The sequence below is a fragment of the Gracilinanus agilis genome, chromosome 4 (assembly GCF_016433145.1).
Source record: "Gracilinanus agilis isolate LMUSP501 chromosome 4, AgileGrace, whole genome shotgun sequence".
In the NCBI taxonomy this organism is placed as follows: Eukaryota; Metazoa; Chordata; class Mammalia; order Didelphimorphia; family Didelphidae; genus Gracilinanus; species Gracilinanus agilis.
In genome coordinates, this window is record NC_058133.1 from 486,244,505 (window position 1) to 486,261,656 (window position 17,152).

Consider the following 17,152-nt stretch of genomic DNA (forward strand, 5'->3'; position numbering starts at 1 on the left):
TTGTTGTTACGGTAGAAATTCTTCTCTAGTTCTGCTCACTTCACTCTGAACCAATGAGAGTCAATAGTTATTTATTAAGTATTTACTGTGTGCCAGGTACTAGGCTAAGCATTAGTGATACAAATACAAAAAAAGAAAGACAGTATCTGCCCTCAAGGAGCTTACACTCTAATCTAATGAGGGAAGACAAAACACAACAGGAAGCTCAAAGGGCTGGAGTTGAGAGATGGTACTAGACAAGGAGATGTGGTGGAAAAATCAATTTAAAGGTACTAGGGAAGCTGGGCTGGTGAGGAATGAGATGTCTGGGCTGGGTTCCCTACTCAAATGGAGGTGTGGAGTTCTTGGCCCCACTTTCCAATTAGAAAAACAGAGGCCATAATGAGATGGAATCCTAAGGCTGTTGGGACCTTACAGCATGATGCAGGCTATCCCAAGAATGATCTTCCCAGGGGGAACCACCCTCCATAGCTCCATACACAGAAAGCCTGCCCTCTTCACCCAGACTGCTGAGGGAAGCAAGAAACAGCAGAGTAATGGCTAGCAAGGCTCAAGAAAAACTAACCAACAAAAGAAGCAAGAAAAATCCACTAACTCTGGATAATTTTTACACAGAAAAAATACAGACCACAGAACAGACAGCAGAGGACAAACGTGTAAACACATCCAAACTCTTCCCCCCCCCCAAAAAAAAAAATGAAAACTGGTCACAAGCTTTTTTTTTTTTTAAACCCTTACCTTTCATCTTGGAGTCAATACTGTGTATTGCAGTGGTTCCCAAACTTTTTTGGCCTACCACCCCCTTTCCAGAAAAAATATTACTTAGCCCCCTGGAAATTACTTTTTTTTTATTTTAATAGCAATTAATAGGAAAGATAAATGCACCTGTGGCCATCACTGCCTCCCTTGATCGCTGCAGCACCCACCAGGGGGCAGTGGTGCCCACTTTGGGAATCACTGGTATATTGGCTCCAAGGCAGAAGAGTAGTTAGGGTAGGCAATGGGAGTCAAGTGACTTGCCCAGGATTACACAGCTGGGAAGTGTCAGAAGCCAGATTTGAACCTAGGACCTATAACCACCCATCTCTAGGCCTGGTTCTCAATCCACTGAGCTACCCAGCTGCCCCTGATCACAAGCTTTTGAAGAGTTCCAATCTGAGATCATGAGAAAGATGGAAGAGATCTGGCAAGAAAATAACAGTTTAAAAGGCAAAAATTCACAATTTGAAATTGAGGCTCAGAAATCAAATGAAATGATAAGCAAATTGAAGACCAGAAATGACCAGCTGGAAGATGTGAAGAGCTGGATAGACCAGACTGAAAAGGACAATCTCAAAGGAGTACAGCCAGGTAGAAATCAATTCATCCAAGACTTCCCAGGTTTCTCTGAAATCATCTCCTCACTTCTTACTGAGAAATAATATTCCATTACATTTTTATATTGGAATATATTTGGCCATTCCCCAACTGATAGATACCCCTGTTGTGCTCAGTTCTTTGCAAAAAGAGTTTCTATGAATATTTTTGTACATTTGGATCTTTTTACTCCTCCTTTGATCTCTTTGGGAGATAGACTTAGTAACCTGCAAAGGGAGCTGGGATCAAAGGATAGGCACATTTCAGTTTTTTTTGAGATAGTGTTTTAAACTGCTTTTCAGAATGGCTTAAACCAATTCAAGCTTCACTAATAATGCCCTAATGTGTATCTTCCTGTAGCCCTCAAGGGAAATTGTGAAAAAATTTTAAAAAGTAGGAATGAAAGAAAAATAGTACTTCTTGGCATCTAATTCCACGATAAAGCAATAATCATCGAAACTATTTGGTATTGATTTTAAAAAAGAAATGCAGCTCAAGGGAAGAACAAGAATTAGAAACAACTAAACTTAATAACACAGTGACCCCTTGCTTAAAAAACCTGAAAGCATAAAGTATTTGGGAAACAGTTTCACGAAAAAACTGGTTTAGACCAACATATAACATGATAAGCTCAAAATGAACATGTGATCTTCACATAGTTAAAAAAGCATTTATGGAGGGGGCAGCCGGGTAGCTCAGTGGATTGAGAGGCAGGCCTAGAGATGGGAGGTCCTAGCTTCAAATCTGGCCTCAGACACTTCCCAGCTGTGTGACCCTGGGCAAGTCACTTGACCCCCATTGCCCACCCTTCCCACTCTTTTACCTATGAGCCAATACACAGCAGTTAAGGGTTTAAAAAAAAAAAGCATTTATGGGAGGGCAGTTGGGTAGCTCAGTGGAGTGAGAGTCAGGCCTAGAGACTGGGAGGTCCTAGGTTCAAATCCGGACTTAGACACTTCCCAGCTGGGTGACCCTGGGCAAGTCACTTAATCTAAATTGCCTAGCCCTTACTGCTCTTCTGTCTGGGAGCCAATACACAGTATTAATTATAAGACAAAAGATAAGGGGTTTTTGAAGAAAAAAGCATTTATGGGGGCAGCTGGGTGGCTCAGTGGATTGAAATCCAGACCCAGAGAAGGGAGGTCCTGCATTCAAATCTGACCTCAGACACTTCCTAGCTGTGTGTCCCTGGGCAAGTCCCATGGTCTAGCCCTTACCACTCTTCTGCCTTAGAACCAACACCCAGTATTGATTCTAAGCTGGAAGGTAAGGGTTAAAAAAAAAAAGTAAGGATGCAAAGAAAAGCAAAACATCGTCTCTATCCCCAGGAAGTCGATTTCTAATGGTGAAGACAAAATGTAAACAACTACATACACATAAAATATATATAGTGTGTAAAAGAAAGTTAATACCAGAGGGAAGGAACTAGCACTGGGAGGGACCAAGAAAGGCCCCTAGCCTACAAAGGGATTTGACTTGACTGGAAGGAAGCCAGGAATTAGAGGCGAGAAGTGCGAGCATTCCACTAGAAGAGGTAGCCAGTGAAAAGACATACCATAAAAAAAGTTTTTATTTAAAAAGAAAAATCAAGGGACAGCGGAATTCATAAAAGATAAAATAAATGGCTTTAGCACATTAATTTGAAAAATTTTGCACAAACACAAACAATTCAGCTAGAATAAGAAGGAAAACTCAACTAGAGGGAAAAAAATTTAAATCAAATTATTTCTGGAAAGGGTCTAATAGCCAGGATATAGAGTATTGACAGAAATATATAAAACCAAGACCAATTCTTCAATTACTGAACAAAGAAAGGATAAGAAGAAAATGGACAATTCTTACACAAACACTATACTGGTAACAAACACAATACTGCTCCAAATTACTCATAGGATAAAAGCAAATTAAAACACCTCTTGGGCTTCCCTTTAATCCCTGAAAATTAGTAAAGATGGAAATAGTCACTGTTGAAGGGGCCATAGGAAGACAGGTACATTCATATACTGTTGGTGGGGCCATGATTGTTTTAGCCATTCTGAAAAACATTGTGCTTAAAAAGTGGCTAAAATAGCTACACCGTTTCCCCAGTAGAGCCCATCACTAAGCCGATGCCCCAAGGAGGGCAAAGAAAGATCCTGGCATACCAGAGTATTCATTCATCCAAGCATTTTTGGTAGCAAAAAATTGGAAACAAAGTAGATGACCTTGAAGTAGACAATGGTTAAATACACTGTGGTTGTAAATAATACGAGTGGAACGGAACAATAGAATATTACTTTGCTATCAGATGAAAATCAAGAACTCCAGGAAGTCTGGGAAGACACAAGAACTGCTGAAAAATAGTCAAGTAAGCAGGATCAAGGAAACAAGTTACACAAGGACAATAGAAATGAGAAAAGAACCAAATCGAACACTGTTTAATTATGACCAAGTTTGATCCTATATAAGAGTTAAGAGAAAAAACATCCCCCTCCATTGCAAAAATGGTGCAAAGGGGGGCAGCTGGGTAGCTCAGTGGATTGAGTCAGGCCTAGAGACGGGAGGTCCTGGGTTCAAATCCTGCCTCAGACACTTCCCAGCTGTGTGACCCTGGGCAAGTCACTTGACCCCCATTGCCTACCCTTACCAATCTTCCACCTATAAGTCAATACACAGAAGTTAAGGGTTTAAAAAAAAATGGTGGAAAGAAGAATTAGAGAATTATATATACTGTCAGACAGGGCCAATGTGTTAGCTAGATTTGCTCAATTGCTTTTTTCCTGATAATAACAGCTAACATTTATACAGCACTTATGCTAAGCACTTTACAATGATCTCATTTGATCTTCACACTAGATCCAGTCCCTTATTCATTATGCTACCTAGCTCTCCTCCTTTTTTCCCCCTCTTCCTCTCTTTTTGAATCTTTGTTACAAAGAATGAATCAGATAGTAGGAAAAGGAAAGGAACATATTGAAATATTTTTTTTACCCGTTCTGTCATTTCAGTCGTGTCTAACTCTTTGTGACCTCTTTTGGAGTTTTCTCAGAAAAGACTGGAGTGATTTGTCATTTCCTTTTCTAGCTCACTTTATAGATGAGGAAACTGAGGAAAATGGGGTTAAGTGACTTGCCCAGGGTCACATAGCTAGTGTCTAATTAATTGATAAATTCATGCTGTAAAACCAAAACATATCAATGAAAATAAAATTTAACTGTGATTGGACCCCCATTATTCTAAAGAATAATCCAGAATTATGCTCAAAGAGTTGTGAAACTGTGTAAAATTTTCAATTCAGCAATACTTAGGCTTATTTCCTAAAATGATTAGGGGAAAAGGGAAAGAGCTTCTATGTTCTAAAATATTTATAGCAGTTCTCTTTGTGGTGGCAAAGAACTGGAAATCTATAGGATATTCATCAATTGGGGAAAGGCTAACCAGGTTGTGGTGTATGATTGTGATGGAATATTACTGTGCCCTGAGAAATGATGAACAGGTTCATTTTAGAAAAATCTGGAGGGGGCAGCTGGGTAGCTCAGTGGATGGAGAGTCAGGTCTAGAGACAGGAGGTCCTGGGTTCAAATCTGACCTCAGACACTTCCTAGCTATGTGACCCTGGGCAAGTCACTTGGCCCCCATTGCTTAGCCCTTACCGCTCTTCTGCCTTGGAACCAATACACAGTATTGACTCCAAGATGGAAGGTAAGGGTTTAAAAAAAAGAAAGAAAAGAAAAGAAAAATCTGGAAAGAGGACTCATGATAAAAATGTGAATCCATGCCATGTGCTTCCAGAGAAAGAACTGATGATGTCTGAATCCAGACCAAAGCAAATTTTTTTTTTGTTCAAGTTTCCTTCCACAAAAGGATTAATATGGGAAAATGTTTTACATGATTGCTTACCATGTGGGAGATGGAGGGGAAAGGAAAGAGGGAAAGAATCCCACTCAAAATTCTTTTTAAAATGTTGGACACTGTTTTTACGTGCAATTAGGGGGGGAAAGAAAAATTTAAAAAAAAAACAGCATGGAAAGACCTACATGAAATTATGAAGCGTGAAATGAGCAGAGCCAAGAGATATAGAGCAAAAGAAACATTGTTTGAAGAACAACATGTATGTCTACCTCCAAAGAACAAACTGATAAATAGAAATAAGCAGAACAAAGTCTTCTAGATATAAATATATCATGTATCTTTTTTTGTCAAATGAAGCCTTCTTTATTGGGAGGGGAAGGGGGGAGGTAATTGACTTGGTATTTTAATTAACAAATTAATTAAAAAAAAATTCCAGAATTCTGTTATAAATCAAAGTCAAGATACAGAGTAAAATAAGCAGAATCCTGAGAACAATGTAACCAGTGACTGCAATATTGTGGAACGATCAAATGTGATAAGACTTTGCTAACAGCAATACAGTGATCCAGGACAATTCTAGGGGCTTATGACAAAGAAGGCAATCCACCTCCAGAGAAAGAACTGTTGGGAGTAAAAATATAGATGAAATCATATGATTTATCCCTTGTTTATTTGGGTATATGATTTGGGGTTGGGTTTTATATTATTCACTTACAAAACTGAGTAATATGGAAATATTTTGTGGGATAATACATGTATAATCTGGATTGAATTGCTTATCAGGTCTGGGAGTGAGGAGGGAAGAAAGGAGAGAGACAACATGAATCATATGACTTTGGAAAACTTATGTGGAAACTTACTATTAAAATTTAAAAAATTAAAACTGAAAAAATAATAAAAATTAAAAATTAAAACTAAAAAATCATTAAAAAAATCAAAACCAAACTCACTGGTTGGCAGATTCTACTGTCTTCCATTTGGAAAAATCAGGATACAGGAGGTAAGTAGGTGGCTGAGTGGATTGAGACTAGAGATTAGAGATGAGGTCATGATTCAAATCTGGCCTCAGATCTTTCTTACCTGTGGGACCCTGGGCAAGTCACTTAACCCCCATTGCCAACCCCTAACTGCTCTTCTGCCTTGGTAACTGATACACAGTATTGATTCTAAGATAGAAAGTAAAGTTTAAGAAGAAAAGAAAAATCAGGCCATTTGTCCTTCAGTCTTATGGTCCCTTTTCCATTTCCCACAGTATTTCAAAAATCACTGACCATTAATTAGATTCAACTTGGCTGTTCTTTTTTTTTCTAAATAACCCTTACCTTCTGTCTTAGACTCAATAACTGTGTACCAGTTCCATAGCAAGAGTGGTATGGGTCAGGCCATTTAAGTGATTTGCCCAGGATCACATAGCTAGGAAGTGTCCCAGGACCTCATCTCTCCAGGCCTGATGCTTTCTTCTCTAAGCCACTTAGCAGCCCCTTGGCCACTTTCAGTGCATCTGGGGTGGTGCTGACCTCATCAAGGGCAGCTGGGTACTCTTACAGGTTCTTATCTTATCTTGGGCTCTTATTACCCATTTTTCTTCTCTCTGTTCCAGTCTGAAGATTATTTTGCTTGGCAGAGAAACAGAAGCAAAATGAAGGTGGGTAGTTCTGCCCTCAGTTATCACTTTCCCAACTACCCTAAGTTACAGGTCTGCTCTTGTTTTAATCCTCATCTTTTCCCTAGTAGAACCAGAAAACAAAAACCCCTTGTGTTAGTAATAGCTTCCTTGCCAGCCTTAGTTCATTCTGTGCCTGAGATGTTGGCACCATTTCTTTGATTGCTCAGTTTAGCCAACACGGTCATTTCCACACACAAAAAGAGAATTTGTATGTGAAACCATGATTCTCTAATACTTGTACTTTTTTTTTAAATGCACATACTTAATCTTAACATTTGTTCCCAAGCTGCCCTGTTTGGCTGTGTCTCAAATCTCTTCTGCCTTGGCCCTATCCCTACAGGGCCATGTCATTTTATTTCCCCCGTTTTTTTTTAAACCTTTAACTTCTGTGTATTGGCTCCTTGGTAGAAGAGTGGCAAGGGTGGGTAATGGGGGTCAAGTGACTTGCACAGGGTCACACAGCTGGGAAGTATCTGGGATTTGAAGCTAGGACCTCCAGTCTCTAGGCCTGACTCTCCATCCACTGAGATACCCAGCTGCCCCTCCCCGTTTTCTAACCTTTAGTCTACATTCTGCACATTTAAAAAAAAATTGTTCCTGAGTGAGCTCCGCATACATCCACATTACATTCTTTATTCAACTTTATTCAACTCTCCCCTATTCCTTCTCACCATGTTGTTTTTTTTGGTGACTTCTTGCAGTGGAAAAAAAAGTCCTGGATTTGGAGTGGGAGGTTCTGGGTTCAAATATGACTTATCTGTCTAAGTTAGGAGCAGCTAGGTATCACAGTAGAAAGAAAGCTGGGTCTGTCAGAAAGGTTTGAATTCAAATTCAAATCCTGCCTCTAACATTTACTAGCTAGGTGGTTCTAAACCTGTCTGCCTCAAATATAAGATGGAAATAATAGCACCCATTGCCAAGGTTATTGGACCAAATGAGATATTTGTAAAGTGCTTAGCACAGTGCCTGACATAAAGTATGTGGGTGTAATACATTCTTATTTCCTTTCTTGGAAGTTGCTCAGCCCTTCTGGGCCCTTAATATCTTCATCTATAAAATGAGATGGATGAACTAGATGACTTTTCTGGCCCCTTCTAGCTTTATATTCCCTCTAAACCAGTGATTCCCAAAGTGGGCGCCACCGCCCTCTGGTAGGTGCTGCAATCCAGGGGAGCGGTGATGGTCACAGGTGCATTTATCTTTCCTATTAATTGCTCTTACATTTTTCTAAAAATTAATTTCCAGGGGGCTAAGTAATATTTTTTTCTGGAAAGGGGGCGGTAGGCCAAAAAAGTTTGGGAACCACTCGTCTAACCCAATGAAGTCCCCTGAATTCCTTAGTCTCCTGACCAAGGAGGAACTAGATACCATCACTGAAATGATGGGAACCTTCAGTGAAAGTGCATGCCAGAGGTAGCTAAGTGGTTCAGTGGACTGAGAGCCAAGCCTAGAGACAGGAGTTTCAAATCTGGCTTCAGACACTTCCCAGCTGTGTGACCCTGGGCAAGTCACTTAACCCCCTAGCTGTGACTCTAGACAAGTCACTTAACCCCCATTGCCTAGTCCTTACCACTCTTCTGCCTTGGAACCAATATATAGTATTGACTCCAAGAGGGAAGGCAAGAGGGAAGGGAAGGGCCTAAAAAAAATAAATGAATAAATGAATAAACATAACCTAGCCCAATTCCATTATTTGAAGGATGAAGAAAGTGAGGCCAGAGAGGTTAGGTGATTTTCCCAATAATCAACAAGTCTTAAGTGAGAAACCCCAGGATCTGAACCCAGTGCTCTTGACACCAAATTCAGGACTTTTCCCCCATAGCCCATGCTGCCGCCCTATTATTACAGGGAAAATGACAGGAAACACTAAGACTTCAGAGTGGATAGGGGAAGGCAGGATAGGAGTCAGACAGACAGACAGAAACTTCTCCGACCTCACTAACATTTATTTGAGGCACTACACAACACAGCCACGTGGAAGATGTGGCATGAATTGGGGTCCAACCCCAAAACTCTGGGAGGGGATGAGAGTCCAGGGAAAAGCTAGAGAATCACAGATGTAGCAAGTAGTGGGGTATCACACAAAGACAGCACGGGGGAATGGGAACCCAGGTGTCCTTCCTGCTGATATCTAGCAGCTCCTCACCCAAATTCTCCTGTCTCTGCCCACTGGGGCTCTTGTTTCCCCCTTCCCTAAGGTGTAAGAATACAGTGAGTGATGCTGGGGTGCTTGAGCAGGGGGTGGAAAGGGTGTCATTCCCTCTGCTCGGCATAGCTATTTGGCTCATGGCAGTGGCTATAGGTAAAGCTTAGCATGGGTGGCATGGACTAGGGAGAGGGGTGACCAGGGTCCACGGCCTCAGTAGGCATGGTTAGCGATGTAGAGGGACTGCCCAGCGGCACCTGCATCTTCTCCACCTCCTTCATATTTTCCCTGTGCAGCAAGACCGTTCACCTGCAAAACCAGGGAGAAGGAAAGAGAGATCAGCAAAACCGTTCCACCCAGGATCCAGCATCCTCTTCTAGAACAAGGTGCCTTCTGGGATGAAGACACCCACAGCTCTGCCCTCCAGGAGTGGGGCCTGCCACCAACATGGCCACTCCTTTCTGGCAGCCTCACCTCGGCCCGTTTGATGAACTCCTCAGTGGCAGCAGTCTCATTGTCCCTCTGTCCACGCCAGGCGCTGAGGGCAGAGGCTTGTAGGGCACGTCCATAGGAGAAGGTCAGTGCCCATGGCCGGGGGAGAGGACAGCGATTAATGGCATTCAGGTTGATGGAGGCCTCCTCCTCACTCTGACCTCCAGACAGGAATGTCACACCTGGAAGAGGAAAGGGTGAGGTCAAGGAGGTAGGAAGGAGAACACACTGGAGAGTCCCTCTCTCTTCTCATTTAGATAGATTCCTTTATGAATTCAGATAAAGACAGATAAAGAAAGCTTGCCTGGGGACATTAAGACAACACAGGAATTCAGTGTCTAGCCCAAAGCTAGCCTGGAATTACTTAAGAGCCCAGGATTTGAACCAAGTGCTCCAAATCCAAATTCAGGACTTTCTCCAGGAACACACATGTGGCAGCTCCATTATTACAAGAAAAAAGACCTCAGAGACGGTGGGTGTGGGAAGGGTAGAAAAGGCAGACAGACAAGCAGACAGACAGACAGAGACTTCTAGGACCACAAAGCCAATGTGTAGCAGAGGTAAAGCCTTCTTGAATCCAAGGCTGGTTCTCTATCAACTCCGCCACACTTTTCCTCATTCCCCCCAAATCAGAGTCTCTTTCAGAGGGCAACGGGAGTTCAATGCCCAAAGATAATCTAGTGGGTAGGAGAGGAAGGATGATAGTTCAGTGGAAGGAGCACGGGCTTTGGAATCAGAGGACCTGAGCTAAGACCCTGCCAGTCATTTACTACCTCTGTGACTTTCTGGGCCTGTTTCCTCCTCTGTAAAATGAAGAGATTGAATTAGATGGTCTTTGGGTCCTTTCCATCCAGAAACCCATGATCCAAAGTATCAGGGGTGATAATCATGTGATAATAGTCTGCCCCATGGATCCTAAGATACACCTGACTGACTCTGGGGCAGGGCGAGTTACTTTTGTAGGGCCAGAGGTACCTGGGACAGCAGGAGGCACAGTTCGACGTAGGGCAGAGACAGTTGCCATGGCAATCTCCTCAGGGGTGTACTTGATAGGGCAAGCATGACCAGGGGTGACCATGTTGGGTTTGAGCAGAGTCCCTTCCAGGTACACATGGTGGTCACTCAGGGCCTTATAGACAGCAGCCAGGACCTGGGAGAAACAGGAGAGGGAGGGTAGTTGCATGTTCTCTGTCCCCTCACCTCCTGCTTCCAGATCTTCTTCAGACCCCCAAGGTTGAGTCTGGAGTATATCCTTCTTCCAAGGCTAAGGAGTCTCCTAAGCACTCATGGTATTCTTTTAAACCCTCACCTTCAGTCTTGGGGTCAATACTGTGTATTGGCTCCAAGGCAGAAGAGTGGTAAGGGTAGGCAATGGAGGTTAAGTGACTTGCCCAAGGCCACACAGCTGGGAAGTGTCTTGAGACCACATTTGAATCTAGGACCTTCTATCTCTAAGCCTGGCTCTCAATCCACTGAGCCACCCAGCTGCCCCCCACTCACGGTATTCTTAATGCCTCTGGGTCCTATGACTTAATTAGCTGAGGGGGCATCTTGGTGGCTGGAAGTATCTGGAGACAGGAGGTCCTGGGTTCAAATCTGACCTTAGACACTTCTTAAATGTGTGACTCTGGACAAATCACTTAACCCCCAATGCCTTGTTCTTACTTCTCTTATGTTTTGGAACCAGAACACAGTATTGATTCAAAAATGGAAGATTAGGGTTTTAAAAAAAAAGCAAAACTTCAGCTAAAATGCCCTCTCCTCCACAGGTCTACCCTGATCACCCCAAGAGATAATGACTTTCCTCACCCTTTTTGTTGCAATTCTTATGTAATCTTGGACATAACAACTGTTTCTGCCTTAACCCTTCCTTTAAAAGCCTGTATGCTTCGGAGGATAGAAAGTATCTTATCTAAATCGTCTGTCAGTGTTCTTCATATAGTAGGTGCTCAATAAATTTTTATTGTCTATGGCCCAGTCATGAGAAAGGGCTCATTTTTGAGTATGGGTGGTGCCCCTCTCTGGCCCAAGCCATCAACGGTCCACTTAAAGAGTCAGACAGAGCCTCCTAGAGTTCAGATGGGCACAGAAGGGCATGGGAGCCCTTGTCTGTCTTCTGGTGTCTGAGTGCCCTTGGGGTGGCACCACCCAGGTTGGGTTTACCTTCTCAGTGACGTACTGGCATCGTTTGAGATCATGGTCTCCATCTGGCAAGATCTCCGGCTCCACAATAGGCACAATGCCATTCTGAAAGTTAGGAGGAAGAGAACAGTTCAGGCTGGAGCAAAGAAGAGTCCCTAAAACAGCTTAGGTGTCCCATAATGCCCTTCTTCCCATTCGCCAATGCTAGAACACCTAACCCGTCCAAGATGGTAGCCCAGCCATGATGGTAGAACCCCTCATATAGAAGTCTGTTCCTCCCACCGCAAGGGCCAAGGTCCCTAGAATGACCCCTCCACACATGCATGCACAACCTGCTGGCAGATGCTGGCGTAGCGGGCAAGCACATTGGCATTCTCCAGGATTGCCAGGGGAGAGGGAGTGTGATCACTGATCTTCAGCACGCAGCGCCATTTGGCAAAGTCGGCCCCATCTTTCTTGTACTGAGCACAGCGCTCAGAGAGTCCATCCAACCCTGGGACCATAGGATAGCACTTGCTATATACCTTGACACCCTTGCTCAATATTTTACCAACCATTCTTCCATGGGCCCACCTGCCAGGACATGTTCCACTCTATACCCATCACCCACCCCTGCAGCTGAGATGACCCTCCCTTATCCCTCAGGCACCTACATTGGTAACAGTTTTCCCTACCTTGTGTGGTGGTTTCTCCATCAGTTCCAGCCAAAGCCACCACACCTTTATCCACCTGTAGATTGTAGGGGAGAAGAAGGCATGGAGGTGAGGCCAAAGAGAGGAACCCACCTGTCACCCTGGAAGAACAGATCTCCCCAGTGCCCCCTATCTAGAATGATCCTGCCCCATCATCACAGCAGCCAACATTCATACCTTGATGCCCACAACAATGCCCTTGTCCTGGATGGTGCGGACAAAGGGAACCCCATCATCACCCTTCTGGTAGAGGGTCTCATGGAAGAAGATGACACCCCCAATGCATTTCTTGATCCTCCCATCAGCAGTAAAGAGGACCTGTCGATACTGCCTTCGATTCTCCTCTGTATTCTCCACTCCAATCTGGCTCAGCCGCTTGGCCATACTGCCTATGGATGAGCAAGAAGGCAGTGAAAATTGATTGCCCCAAGCTTCTGGGATCCTTGTACCACCACTGTGCCCTCCTCTCCCACACATACTCTCACCTACCTACGGACTCATCAGCTGCCAAGATGCCCTTGCCTGGAGCAACAATCCGAAGAGCAATGTCTGACAGTTCCTTCTTTTGCTCAGCAGACAAGGCTGGGTATGTCTGAGGCATGGTGGCGGCCTTCTCTCCTCTTGACCAGATGAGATTAAATCACTTCTCTCTCTCTCTAGAGGGGTTGGCAAATGTGTAGGAGTCAGTGGCCTTCCTTGGCCTAGGTCCTAGGTACCAGAGCAGTGCACCACACTCTGGCAGTACACAGCCTAGGGGGCCTCATCCCACATCCATCTCCCTCTGTCCCCAGTGGGCACCCTTCCCAGCACTCTGGCTGGCCTCAAAAATAGGGGGATGGGTGGCCATGGGAAAGCACACCATCTTGCAAAACTGCTCTCTGCATATACCTGAGGGCTTCTGGGGGGATAGGAAGAGGATTATCCTATCAGCCTGGGTTCTTTAAGGAAAATGCTATAACTAGCATACTATTTATTTAACCCCTTTGGGTCTCAGTTTCCTCATCTGTAAAAATCAAGAGTTTGGATGAAATGAAGGTGAATGACCTTCAAGATTCCTTCTTCTACCTCTAGATGCTATGAAAAGGCATCCTCTATCAAAAAGGGATAAATTGAGAAAAATCCCAAATCCTCAGCTTCCCTCCCTTTTTCCTTGAAGGAAAAGCATCTTGTACAGGGTTACCAGTGGCATCTCTAAGTTTGGCACAGACTGGGCACTAGCTTCTGCCTTCCTTGCGGTAGAGCAAATGAGACTACTATGCCAATCAAGGTCTATTAGAACAGATTTTGCAATGGGCGGAGACACTGAGGGTTCCCCTGGAAGCACACAGCCTTCTCTCTGAAGGAGTTAAAGGTCTGCAGCTTTCAAACCTTCTGAGCCTGAAGGTGGCTCAAATAAACATCGACACAGACTTGGATGGGGGGGAGGGTAGAAATGGAAGATGAAGACTTAGATAAAGCAGATTAAGCCACAAGAGGTATGGCGGAAAGGGAAGAAGAGCAGAGTACTCTGGGAATGCCAGAAATGGGGAGGGGTCACAGAGAGAGAGAGAGGGCCCCGGGAAGAAAGAGGTTAGGAGATGTCGGCAGCGGCGGACATTAAAGAGGGAGCGAGGGTGGGAGGTGGCGGGAGGGGAGGAAAAAGGCTAGTAAAGAGCACGTGGACCGTGGAGATGGGAAGAGGAGATGGCGAGATGGATAAGAGGCCAGAGAAAGAAGGAAGAGACAGATGCGAGGGAGCCCAAACTGGGGAGGTAGAGAGGGGAGAAGAGGCTCGGGAGGAAAGGTGAGAGGAGGAGGAGGAGGAGGAGGAGCCAGAAGCCGCAGGAAAGGAGCCCCGGGAGCCCGAATGCCGGCGTCTCGCAGGCGTCGCGGGTTGCAGGTGGGAAACCTAAAAAGGAAGGATCCCATTGGGGAGGGGAGAGGCTGGGCCAGTGAGTGACTGAGGACGGAGGGACGGAGCCGTCAGAAGCCGCGTGCCTGGGTAGATAGGAAGGAAGGAAGGAAGGAGGCTAGGGAGGCTGGGGCACCACGCAAAGCCAGGCGAGCCGAGACCCCAGGGCAGGGCAGAGCGGCAGTGGACCAGAGAGCCAGAGCCGCGCAGCTCCGGGGAGTGAATCTTACCAGAGATAAGTGTGTCCTGCGCGGGGTCCGAGCGTGTGAGACGGCTCGGGCTGGGGCTCCGGGTAAAAGAGGCTGCGGATGCCGCAGAGCTACGTGACTCCAGCGGGGGAGGAGCCAGCCCCGCCCCCTGCCCGCCTCCGGCTCCGGCTCCGGCGCGGACTAGCTGGGGCGGGGGCCAGAACTGAATAGCTTCCCCCAGCGCAAGAGGTGGGGATGGATCGGGGCTCTGTCCAAAAGCTCCCGGGTACCAGCAGCCTCCCTATGTCCTATTCGTCTGCCCTTCCCCCCTCGACACCACACCAGACAGGAATCCCTCCCCCATCACCCTGGAAGGAGTGGGCAAGAGAAAGAGCCCCATTTTGTTCCACCAGGCCCAGAGCCCGGGAACAAGCTGTCCAGTGCCCAGCACAAGTGGGCATTGCACGGGAAGCCATTCCCAGGGGGAGGACCGCGGGGTAGGTGAGGCCAAGGCAACCCTGGCAACAGAGGCCTGGCCTCCGGGGGTCCGAGGGGTAGCCTCCTGCCTCTACACAAATAATCCAATTCCATAAGCATTCATTATCAATGGCAAGTGGCAGGCCCCGAGGGTGAGCACCAGAATTAACTACTCCCGGCCCTCCCTCCGGGAGCTTCCTATCTGCTGCAAGGATAAGTCCATAGACTTGTGGATGCAAAATGCAGGAGAATGAAGGAGAGGTCTATAGGAGAGGTTTCAAGCCGAGAACTTGAAGGGTGTGTGGATAGAATGCATTCTAGGCCACCTGGGTAGGGAGGTGTCACACAAGGGGGACAACTTAAAAGCCAGTTCAAATGGAGTGTGTGAATCAGAGTAATACAAACTATTATAGGGAAGGAAGGGACATTTGGAGGGTCCTCACCCAGTGTCCTCCTTTTACAGCAAAACTGAGGCCTTGAGCAGTTAAAACAACTCACCAATATAAGCCCCTTGGGGCAGGGACGTTTAATTTTTCCTTTGGCCCAAGACAGGAATCAATGTTTGTTGATATCCCAAAACCACATAGGCAGTAGGGATTTCTGCCCAAATTAGTCCCATCTTGAGGAGAGTACTCTGCCTTCTCAACAACTGGCTCATCTGTTCCTTTCTTGACTCACACCCCAGCCCCTCTAACCAACCTCTCATCTGAGGACTACAGAACACTTACCTTCCAAGTGATCTCCCTGCCCCCAGTTTCTACCCTCTCCAATCAGCATCCACAGGGCTAACCTCTGGCTATGACTGTCCTGCTCTGGAAGCCTCACTGGTTCCCAAGGCCTTTAGGTTAATATGAAAAATTCCCACTTGATGTAAAAAGTTCTTCCCAACCAGGCTGCAGCCTGACTCCACATCACTCCTCTTCACCCTCTCCACTCTGGCCAAACTGAGCTCTGCTGTTTTTCCACAAAGCAGTGCCTCAGCACTGAAATCTCCTCATTCCTCCCCTCACCTGGCTGTGCTCCTCTGGGACTTCTCCCCCAATCCCCTGAAGTTCATTCTTAGAATATTCCTATCAGTGTGTAAAACTGCAGCAGCCTCATCACTACCTACCCTCTGCCTCCCCAGTCCTCCATTTCAGGGGAGAGCTTTTCATTCCTCACCTGGCTGCTTTCCCTTGGAATTTCTTTGACTTCTCCAAATGCCCCAGTTGGGCACCTTCTCCCCACTTCCTTGCTTCCTTTACAGTTCCTGCTAGTGTTTTCTCTCTCCTCAGTAGAATGTAAGTTCCTATTCAGCAGGGATTGTCTCTTTTCATATTTGTACCTCTTGGGCTCAGCAGTGCCACACTCAGTAGTTACTAAAGAAATGTTTATTGCTGTCAGTGCCTAGGCACAAACAAACTTTCTACCCAGCCTTGGCTTCTGGGAACTCCAGCTTAATTCAGATTCAGCCCTAAGACAAACTCTTTCAAGAGGCCTTTTACAGATTCCTCAACAGTAGTTACAGCCCCTCCTCCTCAGCTCATTTGTAAACATACTGTCTCTAGCCTAGAATATTAAAGCTCCTAGAATTTGAATGTCTCCCTTTGTATTTCTAGTTCCAGAACCAGCAGGCACTTAAAAATGTCTGTTAACTCCAAACTTGGTAATTGCCTTTCCATAGTCTCTTTCCCCATTATCTATAAAGTATGCTCGTAAATTTCCCTTAAATTCAACTAAAACCTTCCTTCAAACCTGCTACCCCCAAAATAAGACTCTTATTTTCTTAATCATTTTTTAACTTCCTATAATTTGTTCCTTCCATTCTTAAAAGCCAGATGCCTTTCTATTAACCATCTTTCTCAGATTCTCATCTCCTTGATCTATGTAAAGCTGTAGCTAGCCCCATCCTTCCTGAAACTCTGCTCCTCTGACTTCCAAAGCACTGCATTGTGTCTTCCTAAGCTAGCAAGTTCTTCTTTCTGCAAGTTCTAATTCTTCCACCCTCCAATACAGAAGGGTGTGTAAGCCAGATTGTAGAGGGCTTTAAATGTCAGTCTGAAGATCTAGAATTTTATCCTAAAGGCACTAAAGACAATTTATGGAAAGAAAATCACTTTATTCTTTGTTTTTGTCTATTTCAAGGATTGAGGATTTCACTAGCATCCCACCTACTACTGGTCACACCTCTTCCCCACCTAGATTTTATCTCTGTAAATTTTTGGAATCCAAAACAATTACCTAGTAACAATCTTCTCCTGCTTCTTTTCTATATTTAATGTGACATGTAAA

At 45.1% G+C, this 17,152-nt stretch overlaps 1 protein-coding gene across 2 annotated transcripts; it reads right to left on the minus strand.

Annotated features, from left to right (window-relative positions):
* Positions 1-8,786: 8,786 nt before the first annotated feature.
* On the minus strand, positions 8,787-16,090 carry ALDOC (aldolase, fructose-bisphosphate C). Of its 2 annotated transcripts, none has more exons than XM_044676273.1 (9): positions 16,043-16,090; positions 12,815-12,981; positions 12,503-12,714; positions 12,308-12,362; positions 11,966-12,126; positions 11,655-11,738; positions 10,467-10,641; positions 9,474-9,673; positions 8,787-9,308 (listed from the first exon to the last, which is right to left on the minus strand). In XM_044676273.1, the coding sequence occupies exons 2-9, from the start codon at positions 12,924-12,926 to the stop codon at positions 9,213-9,215; spliced, it is 1,095 nt and encodes a 364-aa protein (XP_044532208.1). In that variant the 5' UTR covers positions 12,927-12,981; positions 16,043-16,090; the 3' UTR covers positions 8,787-9,212. The 2 variants fall into 2 exon arrangements, with proteins under 2 accessions (XP_044532208.1, XP_044532207.1); XM_044676272.1 differs by lacking the exon at positions 16,043-16,090 and adding an exon at positions 14,447-14,531.
* Positions 16,091-17,152: the final 1,062 nt, after the last annotated feature.

Bases quoted from the DNA above. Each gene is read 5' to 3' on its own strand.
- ALDOC (XM_044676273.1), bottom strand. From the start codon at position 12,926: ATGCCTCAGACATACCCAGCCTTGTCTGCTGAGCAAAAGAAGGAACTG. The intron at 10,642-11,654 runs GTAAACCCAACC...TGTTTCTCCCAG, and splicing joins GCCAGTACGTCACTGAGAAG to GTCCTGGCTGCTGTCTATAA. The intron at 9,674-10,466 runs GTACCTCTGGCC...TTCCTCTTCCAG, and splicing joins TGTGCCTCCTGCTGTCCCAG to GTGTGACATTCCTGTCTGGA.